At 49.4% G+C, this 16877-nt stretch overlaps 9 protein-coding genes across 9 annotated transcripts; 3 read left to right on the top strand and 6 right to left on the bottom strand.

Annotated features, from left to right (window-relative positions):
• The first annotated feature begins 1425 nt into the window (after positions 1 to 1425).
• H257_12777 (hypothetical protein) lies at positions 1426 to 2004 on the top strand. The gene has a single exon (XM_009840087.1). It carries the CDS (start codon positions 1433 to 1435, stop codon positions 1958 to 1960), a length of 528 nt encoding a protein of 175 aa, XP_009838389.1. The 5' UTR covers positions 1426 to 1432; the 3' UTR covers positions 1961 to 2004.
• Positions 2005 to 2414: 410 nt separating this feature from the next.
• On the bottom strand, positions 2415 to 3181 carry H257_12776 (hypothetical protein). Its single transcript, XM_009840086.1, has 3 exons — positions 3014 to 3181; positions 2859 to 2958; positions 2415 to 2815 (listed from the first exon to the last, which is right to left on the bottom strand). Exons 1-3 carry the CDS (start codon positions 3143 to 3145, stop codon positions 2520 to 2522), a joined length of 528 nt encoding a protein of 175 aa, XP_009838388.1. The 5' UTR covers positions 3146 to 3181; the 3' UTR covers positions 2415 to 2519.
• Positions 3182 to 5011: 1830 nt separating this feature from the next.
• Positions 5012 to 5786, bottom strand: H257_12775 (hypothetical protein; the record flags this gene model as incomplete). The annotated part of the gene is made up of 2 exons (XM_009840085.1): positions 5012 to 5658; positions 5717 to 5786. 2 exons carry the CDS (start codon positions 5784 to 5786, stop codon positions 5012 to 5014), a joined length of 717 nt encoding a protein of 238 aa, XP_009838387.1.
• Positions 5787 to 7057: 1271 nt separating this feature from the next.
• H257_12774 (hypothetical protein) lies at positions 7058 to 9186 on the top strand. The gene is made up of 8 exons (XM_009840084.1): positions 7058 to 7286; positions 7338 to 7672; positions 7712 to 7844; positions 7908 to 8084; positions 8139 to 8334; positions 8382 to 8689; positions 8740 to 8814; positions 8868 to 9186. Exons 1-8 carry the CDS (start codon positions 7089 to 7091, stop codon positions 9078 to 9080), a joined length of 1635 nt encoding a protein of 544 aa, XP_009838386.1. The 5' UTR covers positions 7058 to 7088; the 3' UTR covers positions 9081 to 9186.
• On the top strand, positions 9183 to 11306 carry H257_12773 (hypothetical protein). Its single transcript, XM_009840083.1, has 10 exons — positions 9183 to 9452; positions 9507 to 9735; positions 9784 to 9980; positions 10021 to 10115; positions 10165 to 10478; positions 10531 to 10585; positions 10632 to 10710; positions 10770 to 10946; positions 10996 to 11034; positions 11086 to 11306. Exons 1-10 carry the CDS (start codon positions 9278 to 9280, stop codon positions 11271 to 11273), a joined length of 1548 nt encoding a protein of 515 aa, XP_009838385.1. The 5' UTR covers positions 9183 to 9277; the 3' UTR covers positions 11274 to 11306.
• Positions 11307 to 11782: 476 nt separating this feature from the next.
• Positions 11783 to 12115, bottom strand: H257_12772 (hypothetical protein; the record flags this gene model as incomplete). Its single annotated transcript, XM_009840082.1, has 1 exon — positions 11783 to 12115. One exon carries the CDS (start codon positions 12113 to 12115, stop codon positions 11783 to 11785), a length of 333 nt encoding a protein of 110 aa, XP_009838384.1.
• Positions 12116 to 12739: 624 nt separating this feature from the next.
• On the bottom strand, positions 12740 to 13815 carry H257_12771 (hypothetical protein; the record flags this gene model as incomplete). Its single annotated transcript, XM_009840081.1, has 5 exons — positions 12740 to 12786; positions 12835 to 12999; positions 13042 to 13120; positions 13169 to 13223; positions 13268 to 13815. 5 exons carry the CDS (start codon positions 13813 to 13815, stop codon positions 12740 to 12742), a joined length of 894 nt encoding a protein of 297 aa, XP_009838383.1.
• Positions 13816 to 13936: 121 nt separating this feature from the next.
• On the bottom strand, positions 13937 to 15480 carry H257_12770 (acetolactate synthase, small subunit). Its single transcript, XM_009840080.1, has one exon. The coding sequence runs from the start codon at positions 15442 to 15444 to the stop codon at positions 13999 to 14001; it is 1446 nt and encodes a 481-aa protein (XP_009838382.1). The 5' UTR covers positions 15445 to 15480; the 3' UTR covers positions 13937 to 13998.
• Positions 15481 to 15522: 42 nt separating this feature from the next.
• On the bottom strand, positions 15523 to 16826 carry H257_12769 (hypothetical protein). Its single transcript, XM_009840079.1, has 3 exons — positions 16560 to 16826; positions 16429 to 16516; positions 15523 to 16382 (listed from the first exon to the last, which is right to left on the bottom strand). Exons 1-3 carry the CDS (start codon positions 16757 to 16759, stop codon positions 15720 to 15722), a joined length of 951 nt encoding a protein of 316 aa, XP_009838381.1. The 5' UTR covers positions 16760 to 16826; the 3' UTR covers positions 15523 to 15719.
• Positions 16827 to 16877: the final 51 nt, after the last annotated feature.

The following is a 16877-nucleotide window of genomic DNA, read 5'->3' as shown; positions in this document are numbered from 1 at the left end:
TACAGTACCTTAGAGAGCCTGGTACTACTGGAGGTGTGGTAGTAGTGGTAGGTCTGGCTGTGGTGGTCGTAGGATAAGCAGTAGTGATTGCTGTGGTGGTGTGGTAGTAGGGGTTGGTCTTGCTCGGCGTCCTGATTGGCTGTTGCCAGGTACCTCAGAATTCCCCATTAAAGGTAGGTAAGCTTACACTTTAGGTGTTTTGAAGGTAGGGTATACCTGCTGTGGGGGAATTAGTCCATCTCAGAACTTATTTCTGTAACTTCCGTGTAGTACTTGGCTCCTGAGAATAACTACCGGTGGTTCTGTGACCAAGTCCTTTCAGAATAAATAATTCTGCTTAGGGTGTGTCTGGTGACATTTCAAAAATAATATTCCATTTTCTCGCAAAACGGGATCAACCAAAATGCCATTCTCAAAATGGAGGTAAATGGTCCATTGTGTAATATGGCGTTTTGGACCTATTCAACGAGTAAATCTTACGCGGAATTATTGGATTTGGGTTCAAACTCTTCAAGCAAGACACGTTTCAATTTTGATAAGATTTGTTGAATTCGTTCCCAAAATGGCGTTTCGGGCCTGAAAATTGCAAAATTTCCGTTTACCAGACGCACCCTTAAATAAAAAATAACCCTTGGCGAGAATATTTTTCCTACCTCTGACCACTCTTACGTTGCGATCGCTGCGGAGACCAAAGGCAATGTGCAGGTTCCGAGTTTGAGTTCGGGCAACTTACTATTAGTATCAATTTTTGTCGAATTTGGACTTCCTACAATTGTATTTCAAATGCCCTAGCCCATCAAATTGCACTTATGATCGCCGATGATAGCCATCTCGTGCATTCACGCGAAGGGCTCGAGACGTAAGCCAATTGTTTGGTCCAGAAGTTTAGCCCAGCCAAAAAGCATAACTTTAAATTTGTAAACCATAAATTGAAAAAGCTTTAACTCTGCCATTAATAGTACAGTACTGTCAACTTGTCAAATACTACTTCGAAGTAAGTTACTCGAGTACTTCGAAATAGTACTACGTAGTACAGTTAGTACCTATTATACTGTACTTCCCTGCTCAATCGCTCCCATTGGTCAATCTGAAATTTCTTGTCCCTGATTGGATACAATCCAAATTTGACGATTTGGCTATTAGCCAATCCGATGTCTCAGCCTGGTACTACTGCTATTAACCCCGAAGCCATTCACTCGGGCGAATTGTCCAAATCTCTCGGATGAACCATGGCACGTGAAATAACTACCACCAATTTCATTTTCAAACTCGTAAACATTCGTCAAAATGTTTTCTCGTCCAATCAAACGCGCTCTCAATTGATCTTTTGTCAAGCCATTCCAACCATGTAGAGTGGGATATACCGGTCGCACACTCCTCGAATGACCACTTTAGGCAATAATCATCTCCATTTTGAATTTACCCATCGACCATGTCAAAGTGCTTCTTCAATGGATGCGACAGCGAAGCCTCGGATGGATGGCGCTGCTACTTCCACCGCGGCCGTGGCCGTTGCTTGGTGGACTCCTGCCACAACCAAGCCTATGCTCGCCAATTGTGTGCGCGCCATGGCGGCAAACGGCAGTGTCGGTTCGCCGGGTGTGCTTTTCGGTCCCGGACTGGCGCGTACTGCACCAAGCACGGCTCCACGCGAATAGTTTCCACGTGCTCCCGTGACGACTGCTCCAACTCAGCTCAGTTGAGGGGTCTTTGCGTCAAGCACGGCGGCGGCCGATACTGCAAAATGGATGGATGTCGCACGTTTGCCAGGACTGGTGGCTATTGCGCGCGCCACACACGAATTCTCCGTGAGATCGTCCCAAAGGAGGCAACAGACATCGATTTGAACTACGTGCATGCGTTCAACCACGACAACTTCTCGAGTAGCTTCGTACAGTGTCACAGTATCGACAACGACGGCGTCGACGTTGAGATCTTGGACATAATCCTCAACATGTAACCTACCTACCTACTATATATAATGACAACAGAGGTGATCTCGACATTGCATTCTCATCAGCTACAGGGAGTGTGGTCATCACGACCCTTGAACACACTAATAGAATTCTATGGCCCCAGACAACAATATTGGGGAATCAACCACCTCGTGGAAGTAGCACGTTGTAATAAGCCAACTGTGACGGAAACCCCCCGGAAAACCCGGGTTATACTGGCAGGCAGAATCGAATGAATGCATCTTGTTTGTACTGCATTATTGCTTGATTGCATTTCTGCTCGGCAATCTGTCCAAATTCACTGAATACGAGTAACGTGAGTACTGTGGCATGATAACGACATGCCTTTGCCTACCACCTTCCATTGGTTTTGGCTTTAGATATCCATTTCCGATCACGAGCAGTTACGTGGTCGGTTTCACTGTCCAACCAAGGCAGTTACAATCAATATCATAATTGAACACGTAATAACAATGAAATATATTTCGAAACTGGTACTGATTTAGTTGGTCGTCCACGACTAACACTACTCATGTATGCCGTGGACGGCGCTGGAGCATGGCTTTATTCGTCGTCGCTGTCGTCTTCTTCTACGTACTGGCCGCCCGCTCGATTCCGATTCACAAACAGCATCGGGTCGCTGTCACACTCTAAATCGTCTGAGGTTTCCTTCGTGCTGCCAAGCGCCATCTTTCCCAGGGCAGAGGCCGCGTCGCCGTCCGCCGCCTTTGGTTCGAGGTCAGCCTCGTCCACGTTGAAAGAGTCAGGCCACAAGTTCTGCTTCTTCAACTGCTTGATCTGGTCTTTGTATAAAATGTGCTCCACCGAGTAGTTCACAGCTCCCTTGTGTGCGCCATGGGCTACAAAGGAATGTCAAGGACATCGGCAAACGACAGCACCCACCTGCCGCAACGATCAAAAAGTCCCCACGGCGGATCCAAATAAGCTTTCGGTACTTGGTGGGCAGCATGGCGATGCCGGTTTCGCCTTCGCTCGTCACAATCTAAGGGACACACAAGCGTGTCAAAACCGAACTCGTCCTCTTCAGTGGGTCGGACCTCGAACAAGTTGCTTCCACGCATTGCTTGGACCTGAACGATCACTTCGCCAGCTTCAGGCACAGGTTCACCATACAGGACGTCTTGGGTAACTCCTTTGCGATATCCGCTCTTACGTCCAGCTCCACTCATGATGCGGTCGTCTTGAAGATGATGATTGTGTCAAGCGGCAGAATCAAAGGCAATTTCATTGGTTCTAACGAAATTATCCGGATATTCATCCGGTGTGTAAAATAATATTTCTCCCGAATATAAACACCGTCGAATAGAAAAGACTGAGGAACGACGATCACGACGGCAATATTCGTGGCCTGCCGGTCCATGGCAGAGACATTGCTCCAATGCTGCTACTATACGTAAGGGCCGAGTTCCGTGCCACATTTAGAGGCCCTCAGTTGGAGATCTTCCTGACGTCCAATTTGCTACTAGTATTATAATAGTGTTTTTTAATCACGAGGAAAAATGCAGATTGTGTGACTTGAAATTGTATTGAATTTCGCATTAGTTTGGAAGTAAAATGGCCTTGAATATTCGAAATCTCGATAGGCTGAAAACAAATCAGTGCCATTTTATCCGGATGCAAAAATGCAGTCTCGAGTATCAGAATTTCAAAGACGCGTTCTATTGGCTATAATATATGGTCAAATATCGACCGAATTGACCTATCAAAGCCGTGGCACGGAACTGTGCCCATACGTTCGTTGGCTCCTCCTAAAGAAACAAGTTCACCATGGCACCTCCATCTTGTCGGATAAATACAGTTGTGTGTCCACCGCAATACTCAAATGACAGCATAAAATGCCAATTTATGACGTACACCTTGCTTCATCTTTCGAATTCTGTAAAGGGTCCTAATGAAAAGTGCCTTATAAGGCCCTGGACGCTTATTAGGGCATCCCCACCGGTAAGACTGTATAATCAGACTGTAAAAGGCCGTTTTACAGTTACTGTATTTTGATTTTCGTCAACCCCAGAGGTATCCGGAGATGAACCCGAAGGCATTAGTTTGCTTTGGACATCCGAAGATTGGACATCCGAAGATGAACCCGGAGGCATTAGTTTGCTTTGGACAACGGTGATGATGTGGAATTCACTTGTGAGATCCTTGACCACCTTCCCACCCTGTATAGTCAATAGTAGGCCGCCACTTTAGGTACTTCGAAGTATATGGACTCACCATGGACGATGCGGTTGAGAATGACGACGGTTCTAAGCAACGGGTTGATGGAAGGAAAATCGGTCATTCACACCTGAGAACTTGTGTCATTGCTCAGTGAAGGTTGTGCTTTGGTTGGGCTGCCGATGCACTTGACGAGTTTAGTGAAGCGTGAGCCACGAGCGCGGTTGAAGGATCCATTTGCTCAAAGGAAAGTGATTATTGTATTGGCTTGCTGTCAACTACTGGCACATGATACCGATGATTGGACAAAATTATCCATTGATAGCATGTTATTGGCTAATTCGTCAAAACTGTATTTTACAGTTGCGACTGTAAATCTGGCCGATTTGCCGACTCGCGGTAAAATTTTACAGTTTCGTGTATTTTACAGTCGCCCGGAGGGGTTATCAAAACTGTAAATAATCCGGATAGAACTGTAAAATAGCGTTTACAGTCGCACCGGTGGGGATGCTCTTAGACCTCATCTGGATGCCACCATCAACCATACAGTATTGGCAAGTCTGCAAAAATATCACAAAGTCTCATTTCCCATGAAAAAAGGAGAAATTAAAGTATGTCTGGATGCCAGCTGAATATTGGAAAAATGATTCGATTTCCGATTGAAGTGCAAGACTTCAACATGAATACAAACCTCCATGAAAAAGATGTGCAAGTATTAATATATATATAACGTTATATATATATCTTCACCGAATAGATGCGAACCGACTTCATGACAGCTACAGAAATGACAACTTCGAGACAGTTGGTCGAGATGTTGCAGTGTCGACAGTGCATTAGGTACTTACTATTCAATAGATATTGGAGCTAGTTTGACGTTATGTAACCTCAGTCGATACATTGGAGTGGGTATCATCGTCGTCCGTGTCTGGGTAGTCTACTGTATTCCACGGGTTTTGGCAGTAGGTCGTGCCGTCGGTGTGGGGCGTGAGGTAGCTGGCTCCACTTCTGGCACTGTAGTAGCTATCTTCAATACTCAACCGTCGGTCTTCAGGGAGGTACCCACCCCAGCCATCTCGAGCACGAGGCGCTTCGACCTCTGAGCCCTCCTCAGGCCAATCTTGCGCTACAGATAGGCAGGTCGAGCTGTTGTTCCAGTGATCGCTGCTACCGGGGGTTTCCGCCGCCGACCCCGGAACGCGCGGGTTCGATGACTCTGTTGGCGACAACCAGATGGGATCGTCCGCAACGATGCTCCCCATGTCCATAGACGTAAATACGTGGGGAGAAGGCAAGTCGAGTGTTGGCCAGACGACTGCCTTGGTCGAATTTAGAACTGCATGGTAGGGCTGTTCAATCAAGGACTTGGTCGTGCTGTTGGAAGTGCTCGCGTTGCAGAGCTTGGTCAAGGCTCCACGTTTGCGCCTTCGCAACGTCATGTACACACCACTCGCGAGAAGTAAAGCGATGACTCCCGCGCCGGCCACGATGTATGGTGTCAAAGGTGTTGGACCGGCTAACGCATCTACACTCATGGGAACTTGAGGCTACAGAACTCGTAGGTGAAGGGACAATGGACATACCTTCGGCAGCGGCGGTCAGCACAATGATCGCGACGAGAAGTGAGCGAGAATAGATGGTGGAGCCGTGCATGAACGTCCAAGGAAGGCGAATTTCGCGAATGGACCATCAATGGGCAGCCATATATTGTACCCGCTGACTGCATAGCTGCTTCAATGAGCGAGTCTCTGTAGGTCCACAGAGTTGAAGTACCGTTGAAACCATATGGAGTACCCAGGCGTACTTTCGGTGACGTGCACGATTGGGGCTCACTCCTCGCCACACAAAATTATACACTCGACCTCCGCTACGCTACTGTAAGATGCGCGCAATTTTGTGGGCGGATGCTCTGTCGTCATAAGGCTTGGTCAATGTGTGTAAAATAGAAAAGAAAAAGATAGATATTGTGAATTCGCTATAAACTTCCAAAATATTCGCCTGGTTTGTCGAATCAATATTGAATCACGCTGGAGTTGTGATTGGTTGAATATACGTGCACTCAAAAATGGATTAGCCAATAGTGTCGATTCGTGATTCGATTTGGCGGTGAGATTCGATTCGACTGGGTCTGGAAATTCGTATCGAATCCACAATATAATGGATCCACAATATAACGGATATTTATACCTGCCAAATAGTTAAGGACTGGTCTGGATGCCACAATAATAGAGACTTTTAGCAGGTTCGAATTTGGCCAAATTCCTGAAATCTTCTTCGTTCAATAATTCGAAAAAGTTCGGGAGCGGGATATCAAAAAGTCTCTAATCTGTCAGAAATCGATCATTTTGCCAGGAAAAAGCTTGAATGTAAGTAAAAAATAGAATTCTATAAACAAACCTTAGATCTTAATTTGAGTATGCACCAACAGGTTGTACGAAAGTCCACCATTCTTATTTGAATACTGGTATGACACTGTACAGTGCGCCTCTGTATTTCCTTTCACAACTACATACGAAACGCAAGTTTAAAATATACGAATTAAATTGGAACTCAAAATTATACTAGTAGAGGATCCGCGTCTAATTGGTTCCAAGGAATCCAAGCCTTTGTATAAGAGCATTAGACCATTATCATGGAGTGTTCATCTCGGAATTCTCTACCTTCAGGGCGGGTCTGGAGGCCACTAAAATGGCATAAAATGACCGTTTTTCGAAGAAAGATGTCAAAATCGAAATATTCCATTTTTCAAATTTTTGAGCGTTTGTGAATTTCATTACTTTATGCCACAATTTTCTTGATAATGTTTTATAGCATAAAAAAAGGATCGATTTGGTCCAACATTGAAGGAGAAATTGGTTGCAGTCATTCGGATATTATCCGGACGCGATGTTTCACTCGATTTGTGGATCCTGCACTTTTATCCGGATATTTTTGATCCGAAGCGCCGCAAGTGCCATGAATGGGGTCGAGGGAGGCAGCGGTGGTGGACCTAACGACGACAAGTTCGTGTACGCGGAAGGCACGGTGGATGAGAAGGTTGGTTTCATCTTCGACCGCATGAAGGAGTCGTCGTTCCTGGGGGACTGCCGCAACAAACTCAAGTCGGAGCTCAAACGCCAACTCAGCAACATGGATGACGACGACGAAGACGACGTAACAACCTCCTCAGCCTCTCACGCTCGCGTTCTTACCAGTATTGCCTAGTTCCATGTCAACTTGACGTACATGATGCAACGCTTGGGTCTCGTGCACGCGATCAAGACGTTTGTCATGGATATCCACACAGAAGGCACCAAGGACAAGCGCGACTTTGGCAAGCAAAACGCCATCTTGGTGACAATGGACCCCGATCGACGGGAAACACTAGACGCGATCGAAGTGGCGAGAAAAGCATGGGAAGCCTTCACCACTGACGCGTTGCGCGAATACGTCCGGCAGACGGCGATGCCCCTGGTGGTCCACCACCAAGTGCTGGCGGCAACCAAGGAGACTTCGGAGACCTCTAAGCCGCATGTGGCCAGTCAGTTCCTCTTCTCAAGGTAGACATTCCCTATTCGTTCCTTCTAATGTCCATGTAGCGAGGCCTTCCTTGCGGCCCTTCAGCGCATTACGCCGCTGAATCGATCTCCACACGTCCCGTCGCATCCATGGAGCTCTATCCACCCCCTCCTGCGAACTCGAGATACCTTTGAAATGCAACAGCGGTACACTGTAAGTCAATTTTATATTTCTATTTTTCCCGTGTTTTTGAAATATATTTGTGCTTGATACTAGGAATTATCACCTGCACATGCCCAATATGGGGTGGACGAAGACGTGCCAAATATCCACGGGGATTATGTATACATTGGAGGAAAGAACAAACTCGGCGATAAAGTGCTAAGTAACGGCACAGTACCGACCGCAAGGCAATATGCCAAGACAGGAAGCCCCATCACCCTTCGGCCGCATGTAAACCCACGATCTAGCTTGTCATAATGGTAATCACAATATGCTTATCTTTAGATCTGGCGGCAGGCGCTGAGTGTGGCCATCGATCCCATCTACTTTAAACAGTTAGAAGCCAAAGTGAAGGCCTCGACGGTAGTTACCGACGGGCTGTTCATGCTGGACGTGCAGCAGACGACCGACAGCTCCGACTATTTTCCGTTCGAAGATCATTTGCGCAGCGTCATGCTGGCCTTCTCCAGGGACGAGCAAGGTAGATGCGCATTCTGTATGAAGGAACTCGAGTGATGGAGCAAGTAGTGGCGTCGCAAGCGGTCATGACACTGCAGCATCCCGTCGTGTTTCAGAGCAATGCATCGTGTTCCAAGATGGCGATTCCTCCGGCGAATGTCATGCCATTCCACGGACTGGTCATGTTTGTCGCACCGCTGTGCTACCTCTACGACGACCCTGTGCACGTGTACTTTGTGTTTCGAGACATGTATTGTCGGTATTGGTGTCAACTTACCGGCATCTCGGCCCGACCGAACGCGATCTTGGCGCTATGCAAAACGTTTGAAACCCTCATCCACCGCCATATTCCTGCAGTCGTGCAGCATTTACTTCAGGTACGACACGGCGGATATTGAGATAGTCGTACCCAGTACCGCGACTGTAGCATGATATCGTCCCGCTGGTGATTGCATTTCCGTGGATACAAAGCGCGTTCTCTGGCGTGTTAGAGATCGACCAGGTAGCATGCACATTATCATGGAGACATGTGAGGTTCTGATGGGAGGAACGCAGGTGCTGCTGTTGTGGGATCGTGTGGTGGGGTACGACTCGTTGGAAATCATTGCGATCTTCGCGGCCGCCCTGTTCACGTTCCGATCGCATGAGCTGCTCCAAGTGACAAAGATCGATGACGTCAAGGACCTGTTCACAGACGCCCTGGAGATTCAAGTTATGCCCATTCTGCAGCAGTTCCTCTTTCCGATTTATGACCCGCAGGAAAAGTAACCCTTGGGGAATTTCAAACTCGATTATCCGGATTGTACAGTAATAGTTCAGTTCAATTTTATTCTCTATTGAATTTTGTAAAGTGATAAATAAAATAGTATCCGGATAATGAAAAAACGCGCGAAGATCGGAAGATTGCAATTTGTGATGACGACATTTCGAAATTTGCGTCGTGCCGCTCACATCCTCCCGACATCATGGCGCAGTCCCAAGGCGGCAGAATCCGAATCACCCTCAAGTCGGCAGTGAAGTCAACGCCCATGGTTGTAGCTCCTCATACGCCGGGAAACTCCAAGATCACGGAAACGCAGTCGTTGAACGTCATCAAGAACTTGATCCGGGTGTCCATATCCGAGATTTGCTACCTTCGAAGTCGGAAATACTATGGGCATACCATGTTGGAATTCATGTTTTATAATGTTGTAGACCTATTTCCGGATGAAGTGTTCAAGGAACGAGTGTATGCCGACATGCAGATCAAGTGCCTTGCTCCGCAAGAAAATTCGCGAGACCAATCCATGCAAGATGCGTACTCGATCACAGAGTGGCTGGAAGCAGGGGCTTTCGACGCAATGGAAAAGAAGTACCTCTTGCAATTGGAGTTTTGCATCTATGCACTGGGAAAGAACAAGACCCCTCAAAACCTACTGGAATGGTATCAAAATTACACCCTTCGACCTCGCTTAACTAGTTACATGATTAGTTACACGTACAAGATCAAGGAAACGTCCAATGGATCGACATTTTCCACGAGTTTTACAGGAACACAAAATATCGATTCCCATCCCGAAAAGGTGAAGACGCAGGCCGTTCAAATGATTCGAAACCTTGTCAGCATCACCAACACACTGGAACCGCTGCCAAAGAGTCGATACATCACAATGAAGTTATCCTACAACGGTACGAATTTTAGATCCGAAGGAATTCAAATGGCTCGTAGATCTTTGCCCATCTGGGTGGCAGCCAAAGTATTTCAAAGAGCTCACCTCAGACCTTGGTGAATCTTTTGGCGAATCCACATTGAAGTTGGATGTGGTGCGTTTGGCTCACTAAATCGTCTGGACTTTTAACACTGAACCTTCAGGGACGTATGGCAACTCCGTTCCACGCTATTTCGATGAAGTTGGAGGCCGCGGAGAGCGCGTTCGGGACAGGTGTCGATGCCCCAAGCCGCGAAGTCGATATTTCACTCTCACAAGCCAACATCGTGTCGAACGAAGACGCAAAGTCTCCAGCTGTTGTCTCGCCAAGCCCCGAGAAAACAACCGAAGGGATTCGCCGCGCCAAGCCTGGCCTTCCATTTTCCCAACCTTTGCAGCGACAAACAAGAAGTCCCGCTTTGACCAAAGATGGACTTATTCGCTACTGCATTCAATTCAAGACTGTGACCATCCAAGAGTACTGTACAAACTTGAGGAACCTCGAACCTCCGACTAACGTTTATGGTTAGGATCGAAGACAAGCTGGGCTATGACCTCACCGTGATCAAGAAATGCATGGACGAGGTAACCCGTCTGTATTCCAAACTAGTATTACAATCGTGTCGTCTAGCTTTGTGCAGAAAACGTGTTTACGAATCGAAGTGATGGCGAATACGAAGTCATGGCGCAGCAGGATTGCTACTACTTTGGTAAGCAATAAGATTCCATGCCCCCCATTCTCTTGGAATCTCATGTTGATCTGGTGCAGATGCCATAAACCTCATCCATGGGAAACTGCGACGCCACATCTCCGTGCATACGTTGGCGAAGTGCATGTCGTGGTCGATTTATTTTGCCAAGGCCATCTTGTGGCGCATGAACCATGACAAACTTATCGACATGGAACGAGAAGTGGCGTTTGATGGATACAAGGTCGTTTTGGAAGGTAACATATAATGTCATGCTCAAGCTTGCAAGTGACATATTTTGAATAGACGCCAATCGATCGATCATCCAAAAGGCAATTCAATCAGGTGTGTACAAACATGAATGTCCAATATTTGGCTTACATATTACTGGGGTAGTGGCTGAAAAAGCTGCCCAAACAACGAAGACACCAGGCAAAAAGACCCCTCAACGAACGTCGATGTCGAAGCCCCGCCCGACGTCAAGTTGTGCATACATGCCCATCCTTCAATCCAACCAAATGGCCAAGAAGCGACGCGTGATGATCAGCAGAGTGGCGGCGACTCCCATGTCTATGACTCGGTGATAACGTCCTGAGACAATCTATTCAATTCACTTGCTTGCTTTATGGCAACTCACATCACCAGCTATGTTAGCGTACAGTATTCCACGCGATCGTACTCATGACACTTGCTTGCAAACATTACTTGGCGAATGGTCAGTAGTCATAAATCGCCATGTTCAGGCTATCACTAGTAATAGAAATCACAGTGATCTTCCCACTTTGTTGATCCTCGATCTGAAGTCAAGTGTGTACTTTTGTACTTTGGTAGATCAAAATCATCTACCTTCTGTCCTCTGTGACACTGTATCAGCATGGTAAACTCACTTGATGCTCCAGTTCTTCGATTGGATTAGACAAGGCCATATATATATGTAAATGTCATATCGCATACTATTTCGGGGTTTCGGGGTTAATAGTATCAAGCATTGTACTTCGTCAAAGCACGCCCGAGATTTTGACTGGGACAAGTTCAATTGCTGTTGAATCCTACATAAAAATCACAGGTCATCAACACAGACAGAGGTTCACACTCACTCTTGCGCTGTCACAGCAGGCCAATCGACGCAGATTTGATAGACATCGTCTAGTACACCCCTGACCACGCCACCATCTTCCGTCAAAGCCGCTGACCTGGTCAAAGTGGGAGGCTTTTCTTGCAAAGAAGCTGGCTTCGCCTCACTCGGAGGCTTTTGCGGTGCAGCTGGCCTGGTAGACAGGTTGGGCTCCGTCTGCATGATTCCTTTGAGGCGCCAGCGACGCCTCGTGTCCCAGTCCAGTAGGCCCCATGGCTCGGAGGCGACGCGGCGCACCAGCACCCGGTTGGAGTTGGTCCGCTGGTTGTACACATTGGACGATGGCGCCATGATATTGCTATTTAAATGCCAAAGACACTGCGATGTTTTCTGGCCGTTGAAGCGATTGACATAGATAAACTGGCCAATGATCAATAAACCCATGATTGATTGTTACCTCCGCGTATGGGGGTATGAAACCCCAAAACCCCGACGTTCAATATGGGCGAAGCGCATGTCGTGGTCGATTTATTTTGCCAAGGCCATCTTGTGTCGCATGCATCATGGCAAATTCATCGACATGGGAAAATACAAGGTCGTTTTGGAAGGTAATAAGCTTGCAAGTGGCATACCCTGAATATGACTCCAATCGATCGTTCATCCAAAAGGCAATTCAACCACTTGCGTACGTGAACCTCCATATATTAGAGTGGTTTGGAAGTGTCCGTTTGGCTCCACCACACTCCACTTTACTCAACGTTGAGGTAGTCGCTAAAAATTCTGCCCAAAGAACGAAGACACCAGGCAAAAAGACCCCTCAATTGAACGTCGATGTCGAATCCCCGCCTGGCGTCAAGTTGTGCATACATGCCCATCCTTCAATCCACTGTAATATCACCTGGTGGCCTTCACTGGTTACAGAGGAACACATGATATATATATACTGAAATATTTCTCGCCCTTTCAACGCCCGCCTTAGTCGACCATGTTCCGAAGCCGGCCCAGCTGGGTCCTCGTGGCGCCTGTCCATCGCAAAACACTTAGAATTTCATCACCAATGGATTTCATACCATTTCTCACGAGGACGTGGCCCCTGGTGGTGGAGGCTACCCATCCCGCCGCAGCCAGATGCATCACCACAGCCCTGGCCACAAGAGGAACGTACCCACACTCCCTCGCCACTTCGTCAGTTGCCACTGGGTTTGGCGACTTCTTTGCGATCAGCAGCAATCCATCTATCCATCCATCATGTTTGCAATGAAGCAGAAGCTGCCTACGTTTGTACACGGCTTCGTCCCTGCATCGACAGTGATGCGCTCCGTCCACGAGCCCCGTAAGCACCGTGTGTTTTACCAGCTACAATGTAGATTTCTGTAGATCATGCAAAAGCAGCTAACAACGTACTTCGTCCAGGTATATCTGCGCATTCGCTGGAGACAGTTTCAGCCGCGATTCCAGTCTACGCACAATCAATAAGTACCGAGTTTGTCATTCCACCCTCACTCTTTGGACGTGATCGAAGGCTGCTGAAGGCACAATTGAAATACGTCTTCGAGGGTCACCCGTGGGTCGCCGTCGGGTCGCTTGGCCAAATTCGGGGGCGTCACGTGCATGATCTCGTCGAGGCGCCAGCGGTGCCGCTTGTCCCAGTCCAAGAGGCGCGAGGCTGCTTTATCATGGAAGCCGTGGCTGGCGGTGAACTCGTCACGGTGTCGCAGGTAACTCGACGACACCGCGAGGCGTTCGCGCCAGTGATTGGTCGACTGGTACGGCTGGTTCACATTCACATACACGACGCGCCCTTGGAATGCGTCCAGCACCCCCACCACGTCGACTGGATCGCAAACATTGCTGGCGTCGAACACGCCCTCGATAATCGTACCCACGGTTAACCCAGCCATAAACGCAGGCGACCCGCTCGCCACTTGATGCACCATCCACGAGTTGTACAAGTACTTGATCGTTATCCCCCAAGGATCGCAGTCTAGCTCGCGCACCAGCACCCGACTCGAGTTGGTGCGCTGGTGGTAGATTTCCGACGAAGGAGCCATCTTCCAAAGAATTTGAATGTTTGGCTGGGACACGGTCAAGAGTTTGGGCGGTTGTAAGTACACGTGTGCTGGACAATACCAACAACAGCATCATCATTGGGCTAGATATATCAAAGCGAACGGTACTGTCATATATTGTCTATTAATATAATGTTTCAACACATGAACGCTATAGACCTAGATCTAGAGTCCATATTTTTTCTGGACGGGATGGCCTGGCTCATGGACGACCACATGATGCTGCTGCTTACTCCACACGAGAGTGGGCGGCCACTTTGTGCTATCAAACACATGAGCATACGGCAATTGGCTGGCCAGGGCGGGAAACGTCCGCCGAATTCTCACGGCGGCGTCCTCCACAAACTCCTTGGGCACATTACGCCCGTAGCCCCTGCTCCGAGCCTCCACCCGGCTCAGCGCCAATTCCACGGGGATGTCCACGCACATGACGTGGACTTCGTACCGACGGTCCAGCGACCGAAGCAGGAGCTCGTACTTGTCCAAACTTCGCCCACTCCCATGCAGAATCACATTGCGGCGGTCGGCCGTGGCCTGCTTGAGGTTGGCGTCCAATATGAACTTGGCCTCTTCCTGGCACTGGAGGTACCGGGTGTGGGGGTCCGTGGGGGCTTGCGCTTGGACGTTGCCGAGCCCAATGTTGAGCATGGCTTTGTAGAACTCTGGCAAGAGCGCGATCACGTCATCCACGTCAAAGTTGACGAAATCGTTCAACACGATGCGCTCCGACTGGTCCAGTTCGCTCAAAATGGACGATTTCCCAGCGCCGGGAATCCCCAGCAGCAAGATAAACTTGGGCTGGGCCAGCTGCGACGGCACGTGCTGCGGGAAGAACAGCTGCGCGGCTATGCGGTCGTGGAGCTTGCGGCGCGAGTTTGAGTAGGTCGGGCGGATGGCGGTGGTGGTGGCGGCATGCAGTGGCTTGGGCTGGAGGGTCACCTGGGAGGAAATGTCGAGGAAGCATGGGGCCGCCGTGTGACAGTCGAGAATGCGCACGCCGTGAAGAAGAGTGAGTCGATGCACGAGGGTGTTGAGGACGTGCGGGGCGTTCACGGCGTGCACGATCGTCGTGGATAATGGAGTCGTCTTCGTCGAGGAATGTTCGATGGCAACCTCGCTCGACGACGATGGAACAACATCTGTGTCGTTGTGGGAATCATCGATGACGTGTCCGCTGTGTTTTGCGAGAAGGGCCGCGACGGCGGTCGTGTGGTACGGAGGGACGTTGAGGCGCAGGAGAAGCTGAGACTGCAGCACGCACGCGTCGTCCACGAGACACTGGTGCATGGTGGTGACGTGGTGGAAGGTCACGCACACCATGCGCCGAAGCCGACGGAGGATGCGCGCCGTCGTGTGTTCGTTGACCGAGGCAGAGATGGTCATGCGACTCAACTCAGGCACGACGGTCGGCTGGACCGACAACGACCCGACATTGGTGTGCAGGGCGGCAAATGCCTGCGCGATCTGCGCCAGTGTCCCGGGGCGGTTGACCACCAAGAGCGAGAAGAAGCGCTCTTCCTCGCGCCCTTCTTTGGTGGAGAAGCGTGCTCGATGCAGGCTGGCATTGGTTGGACGTACTAGGACATGGCCGCAAAGTCGCCGCAGCCACATTGCCGTGTCGATGTGTCACCTGTAGATTTTGATTTGTGTTTGAGTATCGAAAAGCAGGGGAAAGTCCAGCAGCAAGTCGAGTTTTGATTGGACAGAATCGATGCTTTTATATTTCCAAGCATTGGATTGGTTTCTCCGTTTCAGGCAAAAAGATGCACACACTTCAAATGCCCATTGCTCGTCGATTATGGCCTGAGCTATGAACTTGGTCACTTCAAAGCAGATAAACACATGAGGCACTACACAATGACTCTGTCGCAGGTCGTCTGGCGGGCTTACATGCTGGGCACTTGCTCGACCACGAGCGTCACACTTTTATGGTGCTCATGGTACCCTCGAATGACCACCGACACGGCCGTTACTTTATCCACCGTAAACACGTACGAGAGCTGGCAGAAGTTGCCGTAGCCCTGTGACATGGCCACTTTGGATTGGTCCACGAACAGCTCAAACGTAGACGCCGTCAGCGAACTCCCCGCTCCTAGCGGCGGAGGGCTGGCCGGAGGATGGCCACTCAGGCCGCGGATCTGGATGTGGTAGCCGCCGTGCTTGAGAAACACCAGCTCCGTGGCGTCGACGGACAGCGCGAAATGCTGCGGCTCCAAGCTCTGATGTACATTCCAACACGAAAAGACAAATGTTCCCAGAGGTTTGGGGATGCCTTGGGAGAGCAAGAAGAGGACGGGCTCCGGCACCTTGAGCACGCGATCCATGTCCTTAATCAGCTCGAGCATCTTGGAGTCGAGGGTGTCGGCGGAGGACACGGTGGCGAACGGAACGAGCTCGAAGTGGAACCCCAGAGGAAGGACCGTGTCGACGTCGTGGCCCGCCACAACGAGCAGGACATGCATCGCCCCAGAAGCGGCATGGTGCTTTAGATCCACTTTCGATTGCGAGCATGTTCGTGCACTGTCGGGTTGGAGGGCAACCAGCGCGTTCTAACAAAGGCAACGAGGTTAACGACCGAGGGAACGAGGACGATACCTGGAGCGCCGACACCACCGTCCAACCGTCGGTATGCGTATGCGCGTCCTTCGAAGCATGGACCTTCAAGTCGATGACGTGGCATGACCTAAATGCAGATGTGAGGGCTGAATATGAGAGAGGTAGCGGACCATCGCCCCTTGGTGCGGTGGGATTCCAGGGAGATGGTCATCGGCAACGCCCCTTGCGTCGAGACAACGTCGACGTCAAATACATCGGGGTGCGAGCGGAAGCGCACATCATGCAGCTGAAGGTGGTTGTCATCTTCGAGTTTGGACACTCCATCGGGTTGGAGCTGATGCGGCGTTGGTGGTGGCGGTACAGATGTCATTGCTAGTTTCCGACGAAAGTGTCTGTTGGAGAGCGAAAGGGTCTGCCTCTATATTTTATCCATTCAAATTAGCAATATGCGTATTAGTCAACTAATATGACAAGAACTGGATTGTTTC

Source organism: Aphanomyces astaci (genome assembly GCF_000520075.1).
Source record: "Aphanomyces astaci strain APO3 unplaced genomic scaffold supercont1.43, whole genome shotgun sequence".
Taxonomy (NCBI): domain Eukaryota; phylum Oomycota; class Saprolegniomycetes; order Saprolegniales; family Verrucalvaceae; genus Aphanomyces; species Aphanomyces astaci.
The sequence above is the reverse complement of the archived record's forward strand: the minus strand, read 5'-3'. Positions and strand labels throughout refer to the sequence as shown.